Source organism: Myiozetetes cayanensis, unplaced genomic scaffold (assembly GCF_022539395.1).
Source record: "Myiozetetes cayanensis isolate MyiCay16 unplaced genomic scaffold, myiCay2020 scf10, whole genome shotgun sequence".
NCBI lineage: Eukaryota > Metazoa > Chordata > Aves > Passeriformes > Tyrannidae > Myiozetetes > Myiozetetes cayanensis.
In genome coordinates this window covers 23,256,539-23,273,178 of record NW_026086605.1, presented here as the reverse complement: position 1 = coordinate 23,273,178, position 16,640 = coordinate 23,256,539, and the positions used below count along the sequence as shown (strand labels likewise).

The 16,640-nt window shown below is 38.4% G+C and overlaps 1 protein-coding gene across 3 annotated transcripts in view; it reads right to left on the bottom strand.

Moving 5' to 3' along the window:
- Positions 1-221: 221 nt before the first annotated feature.
- Positions 222-16,640, bottom strand: part of LRMDA (leucine rich melanocyte differentiation associated) — a 648,386-nt gene continuing 631,967 nt past the window's right edge. For all 3 annotated transcript variants that reach the window (XM_050337663.1, XM_050337652.1, XM_050337673.1), the window contains exon 7: positions 222-2,384. In XM_050337663.1, the coding sequence (XP_050193620.1) occupies positions 2,305-2,384 (80 nt within the window). In that variant the 3' untranslated portion in view covers positions 222-2,304. The remainder of the gene's footprint in view (positions 2,385-16,640) is intronic.

The following is a 16,640-nucleotide window of genomic DNA, read 5'->3' as shown; positions in this document are numbered from 1 at the left end:
TTGAGCAAATTTTAATTAGGGCTTTACCACATTTAACTATAGGTATATAATCCCTCAAGTGAAAACAAAAACCAAAGGGGAAAACACTTTGTTCACATTTCCTTCCAAAAATATTTTTGCCTCCAAAGCTTTGCTAGGAAGAAAACACTCCTGAAAATGATACAAATGGTTTTGACATTAGGAAAAGTAAACAAGCAAAACAAAGATGGAAAAATCATGCGGTCAGTTTGCAAGTGCTGTTTATTGTTTGAGGCAGGGTTAAAGCCTTTTATAAAGACAAGAACATATATGCAACCAGACTGAAAGTGACATTAGGTTATTCCAAACACCCCTGCTCAGAACCCTGCTGCCTGTAACATTGCCACGGCCAAAATGTGTGAAGACTTCAAAACAGACAACATAATAGGAGCAAACTAGGATTGCTGTTATTTTGGTAACCAAGAGAAATGACAAGTGCCCTAAATATTTCTAATTATATTTTTGATTAAAGAAAGAGGCATGTAGTTTTCATTTATCCAATATCTCCTAAGACTTCTAAAGTGAACTGGCATTTCATTTGTAGTCATATACAACATTAGAAGAGGCATTATAGGCAGCCAAAATGTACTTTACAGACAGCAATTTGCATGGCAAACAGCTCAGAGCTCAATTTGAACTCCAAGTGGTGTGAACTAGATCATCACTGATTTTAAGTATCTGTTAAAGATTTATTATAGACTTTCAGAATGAGCAAAGGCTTCCATTTACTGAGTAAGGCCTAACATGCTCAGCAGCAGCAAGCTTTCCTTTGGCACTCTGCCAGTGTCTCATTCTATTTCATCAGTCAAACCCAATTTCACAATTGACTTCAATGTCCAGTTCACTTCCACCTGTAACACTAGCTGATAATAGACCCCCAGAGTAGGCAGTTTCTAAAAACTGACATTTTTTTCAACCAGGAAAGTGAGTAAAGGCCACCAAGTAATTTTAAACAAACCAAGAACAGCTAGGCAGTGATAGCTCTCAACTGGAACCAAGATGCATGGGTTTGGAACAGTGTAGAGGTCAGAATTTTTGCATATTCCTCGGACAATCCCATTGTATCTAGTAGCATTTAATATATGCATGAAGTATGGGATTTTTTTTCAGTAATGAGTTCATGATTCTAACATATCCAACCTCATTATCAGAAAAGTAGAAAATTTGCCACGAATTTTTATTTTTGTGACTGAAAATCTGACAATAGCCTTTCTTACACAGACATCTAAAGAGGTTATTCAGAACTCATCTCTCAATATTAGTAAAGCTGCTAATTATGTTAATTCTACCATTTACTTTTGTTGACTTTTCTCCCCTCTGAATAATCCTATGCATCTGGTGACAGATTGTATCACTCCTTTTAAGCACTTTCCCCCCCCCAGATTTAAGTATTTAATTCTAAATAAAGTCCCTAAAAGTTAAAAATATCTTGTGCAACAAACCAGGAATAACACACATTGTCAATATCACTAATGAGGGTTTCTTCCAAGTATATACAGTTAAACAGTGCCACTATTCTACAGCATTAAGAAATGTTTACTTTTCTGAAGGTAAGAGTTAGTAAATGTTGAGATGTAATTTAAGAATTAGCAAATTTTGTTTGTCTGGGAAATTACTTAAATCCTTTTCCTTTGCATATAAACAACTATACAAATCAATAGTACTTTGCATGGCCAAAATATTTTCAGGATATATTTTTCCCCTGTTGAAAGACAAAATAATCTGTCTAGGCTCATTTGGAGGTGAGTGGGGGTCCTACCAAACTGTGAAAGGATTTGTGTAAGCATGTATGAGATGATAGAAACACAAGCACTTAATTCACAGGGAAAAAAATAAGAACAGATAAGGGCTTTTTCATCTGAAATTACAGCCTCCCTCTTTTATAAACACTTTGATATCACCAGCCACTTTCTCTCAGCGGGCAAGCTGGAGATAAACGCGCTGCGTTTGCGGAGGCGCCGAGCGATGGAGCATGCTCACTGCAGCCCCAGGTGTGACCCCTGCTCTTCTGGAGCAGCAATTGGACCAGGCAATCCATCACAGTGCTCCTCCTGTCAGGCCGGGTGCTCGGCTGCAGCTGTCTGTCACACTGGTGGATGGAACCTGCTTAAAGGCAATCATGTCAATCTCTATGTGACTACTCAGACTAAGACAGAAGGATGATCTTGACAGGCTTGGCAAAGTCAGCAGAAGGCACTAGAGGACTTCAGTTACACGCTTAAAATTTAGATGCAATTTGTGCTTCTTATGTGGAGGGCTCGAAGAGGCACCAAACAGCACTGTGTTTTATAGCTGGTCATCTCGGATGAATCTGTTGCCCTCAGAATGTTTTCCATAGTAAATGTAGCGACATTTCCCCAGAATGCCTACAATAAAAAGGAAATTAATTACAGTTAGGTCTGAAGTGGCATAATATGCAATAAAGCACATAAATAGGGAAATTTGAAGCAAGGAAGGGAGGAATTTTCTCTTTTCCTGCAAAAGAAAGTTTGTGTATTTGAAATATTCAGTATTGCCATTTCAAACAGCAGTTTTGAATCCCCTGGGAAAACGTGTTGAAATACATGCATGACCCATCCTGTTAAACATAAATCCACAAGTATCTTCAAAATCAGAACTACATAACACTGAAACATCATACACTGCATTTTAAATCAGAGCACCTCTCTTCTGTTTTTGGAAAACGGAAAGTCTGGATTGTAGTTATATTTTGTGCTTTCTGCTATGTCCCTGCTATTTATTTAAAAGGTTTTCCAGGTGAATGAAATCAAAAAGGAAAAAAACCCCAGCAAATAATTACAGTTTAATGTGGGTCCTGGAAAAACCAGTCAAACTTTCACAAAGTCATACTGCAAACACCTAAAGCCATCCCTCCTTTCCAATGACAGCGAACTGAAATGACCAGCTGAAATCTACATGGGAAGTCATTTACAGACATAGGCTAGAACAGTTAGCCCTCCAGACTCCAGCATACAAATAAACATTTAGTAAAAACATTTCCGAAGTATTTCTCTGAACACCATCACAACATCCCATGAGCAAGATAGCATTATAATTATGCTACATATTGGCATATGGAGGATGCTTTCAAAAATTAGCCAGAATATTGGTTTTGGGAGACAAGGTGTGTTATTCTCAGTGAGTACAGGCAGAAAGACGCCTGAGGAAGCCTTAACTACTGTGGGTGAGACACACATACCTGCAAATCTCACTACCTTATTCAAAAGCATCCCCTCTGGTGGTACTAAGTGGTATGTGAAAGCGTAAGTTCACAGTCACATCCCACCTGAAAACATCCTCAAAGATGCTAAATTTTACTAGCAGAGTTGTTCTTTGAGCCCTCAGACATGTATAGTCAAATTAAAGTCACCTCCCATGAACAGAAAGGTGGAAGAGTCTCCTCTATCCTGGGAGTGTCTTAACAGAGCAGTCACTCTGCAACTACCTAGCTCACCTCTATAAATAAGGGCAAACATAATCTAGCCCAAAGGGGATGAACACTGCCTTACATAAAGGGTAAAGATAGGGGAGGAGCAGATCCTCAGTTCATTCTTGTTTTAGATTTCCAGGACTCGCATAGCAAATACTGTGCCCACCTGCAGTATTCATGATACAAGCTTTTATATTCTGCATCCATTTTTTTCCAGTATAATGCCTGTCATATAAGCTACTGAAGCTTTGGAAGGCATGGGTTGTGCAAGATTAATGCTCTTCTTTCCTTCTAAGACATCAGGATGGTAACGCATTCCTATGAGGATGGGAGGAGGCCTGTCATTTGTTGTGAAAAACATTCCTCTTCAGGATAACACAGATGGAGACTATATGGTATAGTGTCCAATCCCTTTCCCCTCCTCCACAGAGCTTTCTTCAGTAATTTCAATTTCAATAATTTCACTAGTGGAGCAGTTTCAACATTCAAAGGATAATATTAGCATTCCTAAACAAGCATCTAATGAACAGCAAATTTTTCTTCCCCTAAACAGATATCCCAAGTCAGGCTGCAGCAGGCATTAGGTTAGTAACAAGGCCATTTAGAACTCTAAATGCAAAGGATATGAGCAATTTATTAATGGCATTCTTCAGACTCCTTTTTCACTGGCATTGATAAAAGTCTTGTTTGAGGTCTGCCGCATTTCTTAAGGACTGGAAGCAAGACTGTTTATAGAGATGCTGGTGAGAGAGTGCTGTTTGATGAATGCTGGAGACTATAGCTAGGTGTCAGTGCTTAGAAAATGAGGCAAGGACATGAGGTATTAATATTGTCAATGATCTCTTGACAGGAAAACAGATACTGCATTCACCGTCAGATTTAAATAGACATCAAGTGCATTAATGACAAAAGGGCAGACTTCAAACAAAGGGGGCTGTATGGTGCTGCGCTGAGCCAGTCTCCAAGTTGGCAATAACCTGATCTGAAAAGACACTGTCAGGGCTACAGACAGGCCCGGGATTGTGTGCGGTGACAGAAAACAGAGATGCTGACAGAGATACCGGTGCCATATTATGCCAAGTATATTCTAACACTGTCTCCAGCCCTAACTAAATCTGACATCATTTCCTATCGCTTATAGTATTCTCCACTGCTCTGGCAGATTATTTCTCCCCAGACATCATTACAAACTCCACTGTAGTTTTAAAGTTACTGGCAGGCCTGTGCTGTTGTGGAGGCTGGGTCTAGGGGCCTAAGGATAACCTCAGTCAATCTAAATTTGGAGTTTGCTGGAGAAGTGCTCTCATTTTCACTGATATCTCAGCTACTTGAGGTGATCTGAACGCTAAAGTGTGAGGAGCTGTCACCTTGAATAAAATCCTTAAAGTAAAGATGCTCTGTTCCCGGGATGTTCAGCAAAGATGTCGGACAGTCTGGCAGCAGGAAATGAAATCCAGCTGCTGCTGCTCGCCTGGGGATAAAGGTGCTTGGGCTAGTGACAGTTAAAGTCAGCTGAAATTTTTGAAATCCTGCAGCCTACAATTGTTTAAATTAAGGAAGTGTTGTCTCCGCAGAGATTCCCTACCCAGGCACACAGCTGTGATTCGATTGCCAGGCATATTACACACGCTGCTCAGAGAGTCTTGATAAAAGCACAGTTGAAAATGTTGCCATGAGACCTTATTTATCATGAAGGTTATTTGTAAAACAATAATCTTGCTCATAAATTAAATGCGTCAACTGGTGTGGTTTTTTCTTTTGTTTTGTTTTTTCTCTTTAGTTCCCACCTCCCTTTGGCAACCACAGAGAACTGCAAAAGGTTTGTGTGAGAATTTTGATGCTAAGATATTTCACATGAATTTAGGAAAGCTACTGCTTCTTTTCGGCCTTTCTGCTATGATATTCTTTCCTTGTAGTTCAGGGGGAAGAGAACACTTGTGCTTTTGCACATGGGCAAGGGGAGGAATAAGGGGAAAACAATACATCTGTGGCTGTTCTGGTGTTTTTTAATTAAAATATCCAGCATTGGCCATAATAAGCTAAGTATACCCCCTATACATCAAAACAACACACAGCATCCTGAATGAGGTTTCTGCTCAAGGTTCTTAAGAAATGACAACACAAGGTCTCTTGAGGGATCATCTTCCCTGAATGAGGCTTCTAATTTTTCTTAAGTAGCTGATTCTACCATCACCACAAGCTGTTAAAACTATAATTATGAAAAAAATGCATTGGGAAGAATCCTTTTTAAATTCACTCTTTATCTTTTAAATGTTTTCACCCTTTGGAATGGATGTTCTAATTATGTTGGGTAAGTAATGACCTTGCAGTTGCCTGCATGTGTTGTGGTATCAGTCTTTCTTCACAAACACATTGTAATGTCAGCAACACCAGCTTTTCCTTAGCTGAAGGAAAACCCAATTATCCAAATAAATAAATAAATACATGCATACTAAACCACATGAAAAAGTTCAAGTTATGTTAGCTCCTTTTAAATTTGGCATGTTTTGCAGAGAGCTATGTTGCACTTGGACCTCTATATACTTTTCTACAGAAAAAAAAGTTTAAAGATCTTCATGCATTATATAAAAAATGGTAAAAATAAGTTGCAATGGAATATGCTAGACCCATAGATCATACAGCCTGAGCTAGTCACAGGTCAAAATTGAGCTCAAGCCAACAGTGACATTAAGAAATTGTTGTCTAATAGCATCTTATTGTCTTTCTTGCTTTTCTCCTTTTCCTAGCAAATAAATACTCTACATCTATAAAAATACCACCTCCCAGCCACCATAGCTCAGGGAGCTGTTAGGAACACAGCTTCCTCCAGCAGCATTCAGTTTTCTTTAAAAAGTAATTACTAAAACTAAGTAGTCAAGCCCCAAAAATTTTGCTACCCCCATCAAAACCTATTGCCACATCTGCCCAACACCCCCATCAGGCACTCATTTAAACATCAAGTGTTTTTAATAAACCCCTCTGCAAGGGAAAAAAAGCAAAGTATTCCCAATTTAATTTGTTTGTCAAACACTGCTGTGCAGTATACATCAGGGATTACATTTCAGTAAACAGCCTTCTGCCTCTCTTTCAGATGGACTAACCACAGGTCATTGTACTAGGTCAGATAAAGTATAGCACTTCACACATAGACTCAATATTCTAGTGGAATAAACCTCACCTAACTTTAATTAGAGTACAGTATCTAAATCCTCAGCTGCTGATTTGTATTTGATCCATATTCATCTCTTTTTATACAACCTGCTGTTGTATAGTTTTGCTATGGGCTATTAAACAGCTGCCATGTTCCACCAAGAAGCTGGGTGCATTTCAGTGTGGTTATACTACCAATCTGTAAATTGTTTTGAGACCCTTCAGAATGAAATATCAATATCATTATCGTTTTTTTCAGAGGCACTTGGGCATATTCTACAATTAATGAACAGAAGTTGCAAAATTCCCTTAAATATTAATATAAACTTCCTTTAAAGGAAAATAATTCCCTACTGACAACATTTAGAGGAGAATAAATACCTATCTATGAACAGTTTAAAGTCTACAATGCTCCTAATTTAGGCAAAACACCTCCATGAGTCAAATTAGTTTAAAACTCTTAAAAATATTTTCATCTAACGAATAAGTAAAGCTACTTTAAAGAAAAATCCTTTAGCACAGGAGTTTAGAAATTTTTCAATTTACATTTATCTTCCTGGAAATTTTAAGAACTTTATATAGTTGTCTAGTTCACAACTTCTTTTTTTCAATTCCATTTTGATTTTCTATGAGAAACGCAGTACTAGAGATTTTGAAGAAATTAGAAGCCTAATCCTCTCACCTTCAGTAGCACATAGGTTATATTTTTCTGCTAAATCAGGAGAATTAAAGTATATATACTCTCACAGTCACTTTAGTTAAAAAAATAACAATTAATTCCATCTAAATGTACCTGAGCTATTTTATATCCATCATTAAGAATATTCAAACAACTGAATGCTGTAAAAAGTATTAAAATATTTATTAATCTGCTCCTTCAAAATATTTGCTTGGCTGTCCTTGATAAATTAAAAAATACCCAATCCCCCCAAAAAATCAAACAAAACCACACCAAGCCAAACAAAACCAAACCCACAAAGTCTGACATTCAGCAAAATCATCTTGAAATTTGGGGAGTACAAATTCATACAAAGCTTCACAGGACCCTGAGATGGGGTGGAAGGAGAGGAGAAGAGAGATGCTAAATATCTAACAGTGATAGGTAAAAAGAATAAACAGTTTATGCAGATACAAATAGTGCACTTTTAATTCTACTGAGTCTTGTGGCTGTGACATATGACACTTTACAAATCAAATAAAAAACCCCAAACTTTTCCCAAAAATGTTGGAAATTGGGTGTTTGTCTAAGTCCTCTAAGGTTCAATCATCTACTTTAATTTGCAGACATTCATTTATAGTTGGGTCTTTATAGTTGTTTATGTAGACATACATTTTTATAAACAAGAACAATAGTTTGAGCAATTAGAAACAACGAAGCCTTTAACTTTTGACATCTGTTAGAGCCAAAAGCAGGAAAAAATGCTTGTTGAGTTATGTTTTTTGTCCATATTGGTCCATGTTTGGTAAAATAACCCAAATTTAATCAAAAGTTTAAAAATATAAATTTATATGACAAGAAGGGGGTGGATTATAGACAGACTTTTGTACTTCATGTTGACTTTTGGTGAAAGAGAATGATTGTTTCTATTGAATATGATCCAGTCTATGAATTTGCTGACATGGGAATTTGAGAAGACCACTCAGAAGACAAGAAAAGGTGTAAAGGATCACCTGAGTCACCAAGTCCTCCCCAAAGCAGCCAAATATATAACCCAGAGAGGTCCACTCAGACTTCAGCAAACAAACCACCACCAGCACGGGGAAGCTTGAGCTCAAAAACTGCAATATGACATGGGAAAAGAACAGAAGAGTTGCGGCTGTCCTTGCTAATGTGATGGGATCTCTGACTACTACTATTAAGTCTGCTTATTGCAACTGCAGTTTCCAGATTGCTCCAGGTTGGAGTCAAGACACAGGATCTAGACTCCTTAAATCAGAGCAGAGGGAACAACACAAAGAGGAGAATACAACAGGTAAGGATATAAATGCCTTTGGTTGTGCCACAGATAAATACTGTAGAAGAGTATCTTATAAAGACCTGAAATATCATAGCGATAAACAAAACTCAGATATAAATTCCCTAAAATATCATAAAATTCTCACAAGTGCTTACATAACAAATGCACAAATATTAACTTTCCTTATGTTATATATTAGTTAAATTTTTAAGAGGATATAAACACTAAATGTAAGCAAAAGTAATGCATAATTGCTCCAAAACTAGCTGTGCATAAAGCAATTAGGTTGTGCTTGAGAAGGCTGAGGCCAGAGCTCCTGTGGTGAGAGCGGAGTTCCTACACCATGGCCACAGTTCTCACAGTGTGCCCCCAGATACTCTCGAAGAGGTTCCCATGAATTAGGGATTGTGGTCCATTGCAGCTTTCCTGGAGAAAGAAGATGTACCTTCAGTAGCAAACTGCTGATTCTGATTCTCCCCTCCCTCGGAGGGTAACAACATCCAAGGAAGGTAACCTTCCCATTCAGAGGAGATTAATTACCTCTTTGCTCTGCTCTCTGCACGGGCAGGCTGAAAAGTGGTAACATTTTCCTCTGGACACTCTACAGCATGGGGCACAAAATGGTCTTTCAGACTGAAAGAAATTAGTGAAAGGCACAAAATCAAATCTGTATCCAATCTACAGCAGTGGTGTTGAAATTATATACCTAAGCTAAAGCTGGGAGGAATCACAGAAGGCAAACTAACACACTGAATTATTGCAAGTATTCTGCACAGACAAGTACTGTGACATGTCAAGTCTCACTGGCCTGTTTGTAGGAAGGGGGGGAAAGAGGGGGAGTATGTGGGCAAGTGAGAGTAGGGGAGGGAGGAGGAAAGCAGTCAACAGGGAAAGGATGTTGGAAAAATTTGCGATGAAGGTGATAGGAATACAAAGATGTGAAGTTTGCATCCTGGGCCAAGGAAGCTGCATAAATGTTCAGTGTAAACTAGCAGTCAAGCTGATGTGTGATAAAGTGCAGCCTGCTGTAAATACACTTCAGGGCTCCCAGTGCAACTGGAGATGAAACTTGTAATTTGGAAGGGGAGAAAAATAAAAGAAAAAAAAAAGAGGAGAGAAAAAATGCACTGCAAGCTTTTTCTCACATAATCTGTTACTGGAAAATTGAGAAGCTTGTCCAAGTCCGTGGGAATAAGCTGATGAGCTGATACTTAATAATAAACCATATTGTGTCATGGTGCAGAGTCATCTAGATCCATTCAGGCCACAAACTATATTACTTTATACAGCCCTGGCTGACATACATTTAAAGCCCTCTACACATTAAGGAGCCATTAGGCTGACAGATTAAAAGTTATCTTGGAGCTAATGTTTCCATTATGCATATCCTGGCAGTGGAACAATCAACACACTGTTCCTCAGATGTCATACTTTGTTTAAAAAAAGGGTAGGGGGGAGAGAAGGGGAAAAGGAGGGTATCTTTCCCTCCTTGAATGACATTGACATGATCAGCTTTGATCTGGGCATGTGCTGTCTACAGATTCTCTACTGTTGGCTAAAATAGGAGTATTTAGGGCATATTACTTTAAATCATTAACCAGTTCCATACTCCGCTGGGTATCATTGTTACACTTTAAGGTTCTACACTTGGGATTTCTTTGGAATATTTCCATGCTTATTGTAACCATCATCAGAGAAATATGTTGGGGAATGAGATGTCTCTTTCTAGTGAAAATGAAGCAAAATGCACCAAACAAAAAGCCCCGAACAAACAAACAAAAAACCCAACCAAAGGCTTTTTTCTCTTCAGTGCATCTTTGCCAGTTTTCCACTTTTAATGTCATGGATGGAATTAATGATGAAATACTTCTCATGAAATATGTTGAAAATTTAAAGCAGATTTTTCTAATTACTCAGACACATAAATTGTACAGTTAGCTTGCTACTATAGTCAAAGAAACCCAAGTGCACAGAAAGCATCAGCATGCCTGATTTTACGGGTGAACTGATGTGTACATTTGGATATATTGAATGCCCTTGAAGGAGATGGAGGAAAGGAAGAATGATTTCACAGTTTTTTTAGTCTTTAGAACACTTCTTCATATATCTCATTCTCTCATATATGGTCTAAATAAAAGAAGTAGAGTAAAGGCAAAAAAAAAAGACTGTAAACATTCAATGCAAGTCAAGTTATATCTGTTAAATACCCTTCATCTCTAAACCCATGTCACAAGAGCTTATTTGTTTTCTATTTATAACCAAACACCCCAAACTGGACAGGCAATGTTAGTAACCAGGCAAAAAGCCACTCCTGTCCAGAAGAGCCCCGTCTGCCCGGCTCGCCTGGGCCCTGCAGCTTCAGGCCGAGCCCGTGGGCACTAGAGGGCAGCAAGCATTTGTCTAAAACCCGCACCGCACCCGCCGCCAAACAGGCGGGGATGGCAATTAAAGCAATACTGGTTGTTAGTTTTGCAGCCAATTTCTTGTTCTGTCATGATCAAAGCCCATATTTATACAACCTCTGCTTTCAGTCTTTCGCCCAGGAGTCTGACTTCTGGTGGACTAATCTCAGTGAGCATCAGTTTGTGTATACAGATGGCGGGGTAGTGCTCTGAACAAAAGGCTCAAAATGTCCGGGGGAGGCGGGAAGGGGGGGGAGACCGCCCGTCTCCACCACCGGCTTCCACTGCAGCTGAGGTGGCACTTGTTATTCTCTCACATCCACAGCATAAATGCCAGCACTGCTTTGAACGATCTTTCTATTACTTTTGTTAATGAAACAGTACAACCACTGAAGTGGTGTAAAGGGATACTTTCAATATATTCCCAATGATGGAGGAAAAGGAGGCTGTAAAACCCTTCCTCACCATAAATTAAAGTTCAGCTGTTCAGTGTACACTCACCATACAAACTTAGAAGATTTTTCAGTTAATTTGGCTAACATATGCAAAAATGGCATTTCTGCTGGCTGCTCTACACTTTGGGCTACATTCTAATAATAATACTTACACTACTCATCAAAGGAGTTAAACCATAAAGAATGGCAAGGTTGTTCAGGGAAAAAAAAGCAACTAAAATTATATCATACTTCACAAACTTTAACCATGCACAGATTGCATTAGCAATAAAATGCAAGAGGAAAAAAGAGGGAAGTTCTTTTAGTAACTGTGATAGAATTAAACAAATGTACCATGATTTATGGGGCAGAAAGCAAACTTTTGGAATAATTATTTGGAAAGTCTGCAAGCATTCCAATAAAATTACAAATTCTTATGTGAAAAAAATTTGAGCAGCAGGGCCCTTCTGGAGAGTTTAGACACAAATTTGGCTCATCTCATGAGTAAAACTTGCTTTTGGATCTCAAATGTGTTCCTGCTGCAGGAGTTCACATTAGGGGGAAAAGAAGCCATAGAAAATTTAGTCTGGCTCAACTGGTTTGAAATTTCTCAAGAGAGTCATCTAAAATAAAGACAAGTTGCTTTTTATTTTTAAAGCTGGGAAAGAAAGTCTCTCAAATAAAATTAAAGAGCATAATTAAATAGTGCTGCTGTCACAACATGATACAGTTAAGGGAACCTTCTTTGCCTTTCTCCTTTCCACAAGCCCTTCCTCAGAAACAAAAAAACCCCACATTTAACTAATCGCTAATGATAGGATTGCTATGATCTTTCCCAATACAAAAACAAGTGATTTTTAAGAAGCTGAGACTACAAGGCTCTGGATTCCCATGATTTCCAATGGAAGTTGAAGGCATTTAGCACTTTGTAAGACATGTCCGGACCCCACAACAGCTGGTGAGTTCCCTTCTCTCTTCTATTAGTATTACTATACAGCATCAAGTGAAATCAGAAATGCATCTGAATCCAAACACTCAAAGTATTCAGAAAATACCTAGTTCTCTGGACTAAGTCTGAGCTTGCCCCTTAGAATTTTGTTCTATGCTATATGACATTTGCTATTGCTAAATAGTTACTGGCCATAGTCTAGTTCCCAACCTTGACTGCCAAAACATTGTCATTGTTCTGTATCCTCAACTCTTTTCCCTTTCCTCAGCCTCCTTTTAAAAACATGCTAATGAGATGGGGGCTGCAGGTTAAATCACAGTGGTCAGTAGAACATAGTTTACAGGTGCACATTTAGCCTCTGTGGAAGCTTTTTGCTAAAGATAAAATATTGGGAACTAAGAAATAGCTTGAGAGAGGCACATTAAAACCCCTCCATTAGGGTCAGAGTCATTAAGGTTTAGTCAAAGCACCAAAGACTTTCTAACAAGTACTATGCTTAGTAAACGTTTTCCACCAGAGCATGGATATTGGTGAAAGCTCTTGGAGTGTGTCAGTTAATCAGTATTCACCTGCTTTGACAGCCTGAAATATTACTCATTTATCTGGCTGGTTCAGATTTGTCAGACTTGACTATGCCACAAGTTAACATGTCCCCATATTAAAAAGGAGCCCACTGGCAAAATGGGGACATTGGACCTATTAAAACACATTTGGCCAAACAATCAAGCAACACTGATCACTGTTATCACTCACATACACAAATTAAGAGCAACTGACTTTGAGACTAGCAAGCTCAACAGGAAGCAATAACCTGTTACTTTACCAAATATCTTTCAAATAGTTAACAGAAGGGTAAAGTGTTCACCACATTCAGAGGCATCAAATTGCTTGGATAAAGCTGCATAAATATTTTGGAAGTCTTGAGTCATTTGCTGGTACAAATTACTTAAGACAGAAGCTGTCCCTCAATCCCCAGAATGTTTTTTAGCCAAGGAAGCCCCTTCTGCCACAGGAAGGCCATTTAGGCAATACTCTCCATGTTTGCTCTCAGAGCGGGTGCTATTAAAACAGAAAGTGCTCTGAAGGTAGCAGGTAGTCTGGGATTAAACCATCACATGAATTCACAGTGGGAAAGGCAGTCACACATAGGCCACCATTTGGTTAAAAGTATCCAACAACAGGGCACATAAGTGCTGCTGTTAAGCCCGGGGCAGCATTGAGCAGCACAAACTGCCCTACAGAAGACCTCAAAGATCTCAGAAATAATAACAAAAAATTATACAAGAAAGATCTTTTCAGGGATAAGGAAAGCTTAACCACTTACGTGTGTGCAGTGAACCCTGTGGTCCTTTCAGAGAGGCTCCTGGGAAGCAGCTATATGCTACTGAAGTATTTCAGTCTTTGGGCAAAACAAGCTTGACATCCCTGTTGGCATCTCTGCTGAGAACAGACACTGGCCTTACTCAGAAAACATCAAACGTGACTTTCTGCTTTCTGTGGTGAAGCTGAATACTGAAGGCAGGGGGAGGAGAGGTCATAGAGGAAGCAGTAGTTAACGGGGTAAAGTGAGTGTTATAATCCCCAAATTGCAGTTCAACTGAATGTTTGCAGACAATCTGCCTGTCTAAAACAAGACAGTATCATTTTTCTTTCTTCTAGGAGAGGGTTAAGTATAATCTGAAGCCTAGAAAATGGCTGCTGTTGATACTAGTGAGGCCTTCTTTTTAACTAGATCCTTCAGGAAAAAACAAATTAATCAACAGCCAGCTGAAGTGGGTTTAATGATTGCATTCTGCATACAATCAGCTTTTCCCTTTTCAAGGGCCATCAATATGTCAAGGGAAGACATATCTGAAGGATATAGCTCTTAACATCAAGGTTATCTATTCTCCACAAGGCTCCCACTCCTTACTGGGCTGATACTTTACACTGCCTGTGTCTAACATTTTCATCAACTCTGCAATCAATCAAGGTAATAATGTTGTGCAAAAAATCAATTAACAACGCAATTAAACTTTCCTTATTATCTCAAAGGGCTGAAATAATACCTAAAGGGAAGATAGACTCACTGAATGCAGACATCCATAACCCAATGTGAAAGTGAATTATGAGGTTAGACAGATGCAGGCATGTACTGGCGCTGTTATTTTCAAAGGGATATATCTCATCCAGGCAGTGTATCAGTCACCACCAATCCCATACCCTAAAATTCCAAATTACTTTTAAGAAATATACGATGTGCAATATCCATTTCATATTCTCTTTTAGAGATAAACCCCCCAAAATCTGAACAGGAGTATTATTCAAAGACAAAATGATCTTTCAGAAAGAACATAAAATATAAAAGCTATAATAACATTTACATCTGTATACCACCCATGTCTGTAAATGCAGGTCATCAATTATATGTAATCTGTAGTGAATAAGGAACAGAAGAAGCAGCACAACATTTAAAGCCCAAAGGCTCAAAATTTGCAAATACCTTGCATCAAGTATACCAAAGGAAGAGCCCCAATATAAACACATGCAGCAAAAACAGCAATGACTTAAGTATCACTCACTGAAAATAAGTCAGAGTGCCTATATTATTTTGTAATTACATTCAATCCTCATGGAAACAACATTCCCAAGAGCTGAGAGTTTTTAAGTGCATTGAAAGCAGACAATTAACCCCTTGCTGTTGGGAGGATTTGGGTTTTAGCATAAAGACATTAAGGATCAGGGGTGCTCAGCATACCAGCACAATGGAGTTAATATAGTTAGGAACCCAGGTGCAATAGTCTTGTGTCAGAGGTGCCTGGATAAGGATTTGAGGGAGGGTAAAGAAAAGAGTAGAGAAAGAATACATATAAAATTACTGGGGTATGTGGGATCTTACTAGTCCACAGGGACAACCAAAAAATATTATACAAAAAAGTTACCATGACCAAGCTAGGTGTCTTGTGGGGTTTTTTGACACCTATCATTTTGTATCACAAAACCTGAGCGCTTCCCCTCAGCCCCCCCTGCTCATTTCCCAACACACACACATTAAGCCTTCAGCCCCTGTTGTTTTGATTTAACATAGGCAAAAAGATAATGAAAATAGAAAATACTTAAGGGAAACCTATGTCAGAATGAAATGCTAGGATCACGTCCTGTAATAAGCTCAGGAAAATTTGGAAGCAGAAAAGGTTTTCCTTATACATTGCACTTTGAATTCCTCTATTAAAGGACGCTCTGTGTGTCTGTATTAGGTGTTCCACAAAGCAGTTCTCCCAGCAGGGTTTGCTTAAGCACATAACAGCTGCAGTTTAGAAATAGTCTATTCTTACAATTAGCTCATGTAGTGCAAGGAGCTTGTTTGGACCAAGAACTTTTTTTTGTTGTTTTTTTTTTGATAATTCTCCCTGGTTTGTCTTGCACTTCCTGCTCTTCCCCCTGCTACCCCCCATGCTGTGGGTGAGATACAAATAAGTGTTACTAAAATTTTCCACAAATTTTTAAGCACTACAGAGTTTTCCTGCATGGATTTGTGACATTAATATCATTCCAGGATTAGAGAATTCAGCCATTACTATCTTAACCTTTAGGAACATAATTAATATGTTTTCATTTTCAATGACTTCATTGTATGTCTATCAACTGGAACCATTCCTGCTGTGTATTTGATTCCACTGACGATGGGGTGTGTTGGATTTTAAATGATGTGCTAGCACTTCTGTTCCCTATATACTCTAGTTTATGTGTTATTCATGACTTGCATTTGGACACATGGATGATACACAGATGTAAATGCTATTAAAGCTTTTGTGTTTTAGATTCATTGTGAAAGACTTCTTTGTTTTCAGATAATTCTTTTAACCATCACAAATAACCAGCAATACATGACATTGTCTTGAGACATTTTTTCTTTCCTGTTAAGGTTTTTGATGAAGAGAATTTTTTTTCCTCCCTAGTGTTCTCTCATCATCAAAATAAAATACAGGATAAACTGACAGACAGCAGTTACACCTGCAGGATAATGTAGAGGTAAACCTCCTTTTTGTTATATGCTCATTATACGAAACCAGAAACAAAAGTTACTTTATTTTTTTTATAGCTGTCAGAACTGTGGCTCCCTGTTTAAGAAGTGTGCAACTGGCATTATTCTCAAACTGCTTTCAGCCTTTAATATCCCATTTGTAATCCTGGGGAATTCAAAATGAATATGGTAAAGAAAAAGGTACTTTGCAAAGTCATGGTTTCCTACCTTCTTTTTCACTTAAAGTTATTTTAGGTTAGTAGTCTTGTAACACTATTTAAATATTTTGACTATAT